This window comes from Sinocyclocheilus anshuiensis, unplaced genomic scaffold, assembly GCF_001515605.1.
Source record: "Sinocyclocheilus anshuiensis isolate Anshui unplaced genomic scaffold, SAMN03320099.WGS_v1.1 scaffold179, whole genome shotgun sequence".
Lineage (NCBI taxonomy): Eukaryota > Metazoa > Chordata > Actinopteri > Cypriniformes > Cyprinidae > Sinocyclocheilus > Sinocyclocheilus anshuiensis.
Genome location: NW_015549577.1, coordinates 518,199 through 520,377, shown reverse-complemented (window position 1 = coordinate 520,377; position 2,179 = coordinate 518,199). Strand labels below are relative to the sequence as shown.

At 33.2% G+C, this 2,179-nt stretch overlaps 1 protein-coding gene across 1 annotated transcript in view; it reads right to left on the bottom strand.

Annotated features, from left to right (window-relative positions):
* Positions 1–556: 556 nt before the first annotated feature.
* fkbp7 (FKBP prolyl isomerase 7) overlaps positions 557–2,179 on the bottom strand; it is a 3,618-nt gene continuing 1,995 nt past the window's right edge. The window contains exons 3-4 of the mRNA XM_016445604.1: positions 1,313–1,440; positions 557–1,192 (exon numbers count right to left, since the gene is read on the bottom strand). Of these exons, the coding sequence (XP_016301090.1) occupies positions 1,031–1,192; positions 1,313–1,440 (290 nt within the window). The 3' untranslated portion in view covers positions 557–1,030. The remainder of the gene's footprint in view (positions 1,193–1,312; positions 1,441–2,179) is intronic.

Sequence of the window (2,179 nt, the reverse complement as noted above, 5' to 3'; positions counted from 1 at the left end):
TAATTTTTTAAAGCAGGTTCAAGGAAAGTGTGTTCAACCACTTTAAACAATTGTATTAGAGACCCACCTGGTGTTCATAATGGGTGTAGCAAGATTTGAATGGCTAATTTGCCATTTTAAAGAGGTCCTATTATGCTTTTTCACTTTTTTACCTATAGTTAGTCTGTAATATTGGAGTGGTTACAATCATCCGGGTTTAAATCGCGCTCAAATTGATTTGATTTTGACGCAATATTTACACTGAAGCTCGCAGGCGGTTATGGTAAGGGGCATGACATTTCCCGACCAGGCGGGAAAAAATAATGTTTTTTTCGAACAACCTAGTATGAGAGCCTGTTCTAGTACACCCCCAAAACAAAATCAAGACTTTGTAAAAGAGCATAATAGGACCCCTTTAAGGTTGGTCAATGAAATGTGCCTTTTTTCCCCCTTATGGAATCATGTGAACAATGTGTCATGGAAACTTCTTTATTATTATTATTATCTTCAAGTAATTTTTGACAACATTGTCAACATTACACAATGTTAAGACAACATTTAAAATGATAATGATTTAAACAGAGCTGTAAATGCAATCCTTGAGTTCATTTGTCTGAATTGTTTGGTTGTAAATAGTGGTTGACCGATATGGGTTATATTGGTCTATTGGTAATTGTAAATCTGTGAATAGTTTAACATTGTGTGCTGTGTTCAAAAAACAAGGCTGTTTACACTAAAAATAAAGAGGATTTTCGCAGCAATGCCATAGAAGAACCATTTTTAGTTCCCCAAAGAACCTATCTGTGAACAGTTCTTAAAAGAACATCTTTTTCTTAGCGTGAAGAACATTATAAGATGATAAATTTGAGCAGATGCAAGCATTTTGAGAAAAGGTCTGAACAGTTTTTATAAAGTACCTTTTTATGCCCTATTTAGGTTTTTGCATTATGCAACCAGTACAAGTTTGTATCTGAGTCAACTTTATTCAAAATGTAGTGGTGCTCATCAACTTTACAGTTTGAAGAATATCTTGTAGAGAATCTAGTAGTGTTTATAGTTCATCATGGTCATAAACATTGTACTCCTTTAGTGATAAGGTCCCATCAGCATTGTGATCATTCTTATGGAACACATCTGCCACAACATCATCAAAATAGGATTCATCTTTCTGTGTATTTAACTTCTTTGCTTCCATCCTCAAGTATTCTTTAATCTGTAAATCCAAAAATGATATGTCAATTTTAAAAACAATAATAATGAATACATAAAAATTAGGTATGCAAAAGAAAATTCCTAATACAACAGTTAACATGCATTAACTGATATCTATTACCTCTTCTTTTGTCAGGGCCTTGTCGTTGTCAATGTCAATTTCTTTGAAGGCTTCTATGCTGCGTGGTCCTCTGGATATGTACAAAAGCTCCACCTCAAAGACCACTGTTGCATTTGGCGGTACAGGACCTAATCCACCACAGAAAGGTGATATGTTAATGGTTTAAATCTTAAACCTTAAAAATTGTATTGGTAACACTTTATAATAACTTTCATCAATAAATCATTAACAAACATTATGTAATGCTTAATGGATCATTAGTTAATATATATTCAAAGAGGTAGAAACGTGAGATAATGTGCTTGTTAATGTTTGTTAATAAACGTATTAAACGTTAGATAATGTTCAAACAAATCATTATTTCATGTAAGTTAAAATGCTTACAAATGTCGTTAAACTTTCAGATCCATGTGATCAAGCACTTATTGAAAATCTACAAATAAAAGCTTGTGTTAATGCACGACACTTTAGCTGCTATTGAGGTGTGATACGGGTAAGGTTAGGGCCAGGTTTGGTGGTATGGGTAGGTTTAAGGGTTGGTTAAAAGGTCAGCAGTGTACAGGGGTCAATTTGATTATTATAAGGGAACACGGTTCAGTCTGTTTATATTATATTGTTTTGATAAATGAAATGAAGTATTTTCTTTTAAAAAATGATTTGTTTTCTCCTGTGAGTGTTGAGGCAATAAAAATTTTTTTTGCTCGGGACACTTTTTGCCATTGAGATGACTGCTCATAAAGGTATTAATGTTTAATAAACATTTTATAAACATTTGCAAATGATGAATAGTTTCCGCTTTAGATTATCTTGTCACTTGTCACTTTCTGCGCTTGCTTGGCCATTTGTTGTGGAGAAAATAAGGAAAGT